The following is a 1,403-nucleotide window of genomic DNA, read 5'->3' on the forward strand; positions in this document are numbered from 1 at the left end:
TTTTTAGTCAGCTCAGACTCTTTCTCTCTCCCTAAACACCCCTACCCAACTGTGCCCAGGCTTCAGGAGTACAGGCCAGGTCACTGGAAAACTTGGACTCTACCTAAATGGGCAGTCAAGCCTCCCTCCTTCAGCTGTTACCCTACTCACTTTCTGACAATGGAAAGCAGCCATCGGAGTCTCACTGGAACGCAGAAAATAAATCAAACAGGACAGAATGGGGTGGAGGTGAGACTTCGAAGGAAAAATTAAACACACAGAACTACTAGCTTCGCTACCCAGAACCTCGCCTTCCAATTCGTTTGGTTTTCGGTTTTTGACTCAGTTCGTGTGTGCAGAGTTGGGTCAGTGAAAATCATGGTAGTGCTCTTTTTTTTCTCTTCCTTAGGGGGAAATGAAGCTGCAGAATACGACTCCCTGGAGTTAAATTTCTAAAGCATATTCATTTGCCTTTGTTCTGTTTTGTTTTAGTTTGTCTTTATTCGTTTAGTTTTTTGGTGGTTGGTAGGTTTGTTTTTGTACATAGATACTTGGTCCCCAGGAGATTTTGATAAGTGTCTCTGGTCCAAAACAGTTCATTTCCCTACCCTTCCCGAGTCTCCCCCCACCCTAACCCCTAGAACCTTCCTGCTCCTCGAAACCTCTTCTCCAGTCTCCGCTTTCCTTACCCCACTCCCCGCTCATCCAAATGCTCCTTCTCCCCGCCATCCTTTCCAGTGTCCACACCCAATACCCCAGTCTAGGCTGGGGGGAAGGTAAGGGCAAGGAGAGCAGAAAGGGGGCGGAAGAGAGCGCCCGAGGAGCGACTCTCCAAATGCAAGCAGGATAACGGACACTCCAAATCCGGGGGGAAGCAGGCCAGGGAAAAGCCCCCACAATGCCCCTTCAGCTCCCCGGTCCGTCCCACCCGGCACCCCCCACACCCCTCAGTAAGTGGCGGAGAATTTCATCCTCTTCTGCTTCTGTCTCTGGTTGCAAAACCACACCCGCACCACGTTCTTTTTGAGGTCCAGTTTCTCGGCGATGGCGGCTATCTTCTCGGACGAGGGCCGAGGTTGTACGGCGAAGTAGGCCTCGAGAGAGCGCTTCTCGGGCGCGGCGATGGAAGTCCGCTTGCGCTTCTTCTCGCCGCCGTTGAAGAGCTCAGGCTTGTTCATTTTCTCGCGCTGCGCGCCCTCGGCCTCCTCGAGCCACGCCTGCAGGATGGGCTTGAGCGCGATCATGTTGTTATGCGAGAGCGTGAGCGACTCGAACCTGCAGATGGTGCTCTGGCTGAGCGAGCCCACGCCCGGGATCTTGAGGTTGGCCAGCGCCGAGCCCACGTCGGCCTGCGTCACGCCCAGCTTGATACGCCGCTGCTTGAAGCGCTCCGCGAACGCCTCGAGCTCGCGCGGGTCCGTGTC

At 54.5% G+C, this 1,403-nt stretch overlaps 1 protein-coding gene across 1 annotated transcript in view; it reads right to left on the bottom strand.

Annotated features, from left to right (window-relative positions):
- Positions 1–455: 455 nt before the first annotated feature.
- The window catches only part of POU4F1 (POU class 4 homeobox 1), a 2,635-nt gene continuing 1,687 nt past the window's right edge, over positions 456–1,403 (bottom strand). The window contains exon 3 of the mRNA XM_023528013.1: positions 456–1,403. Coding sequence (XP_023383781.1) covers positions 927–1,403 — 477 coding nt within the window. The 3' untranslated portion in view covers positions 456–926.

Source organism: Pteropus vampyrus, unplaced genomic scaffold (assembly GCF_000151845.1).
Source record: "Pteropus vampyrus isolate Shadow unplaced genomic scaffold, Pvam_2.0 Scaffold21, whole genome shotgun sequence".
Taxonomy (NCBI): Eukaryota; Metazoa; Chordata; class Mammalia; order Chiroptera; family Pteropodidae; genus Pteropus; species Pteropus vampyrus.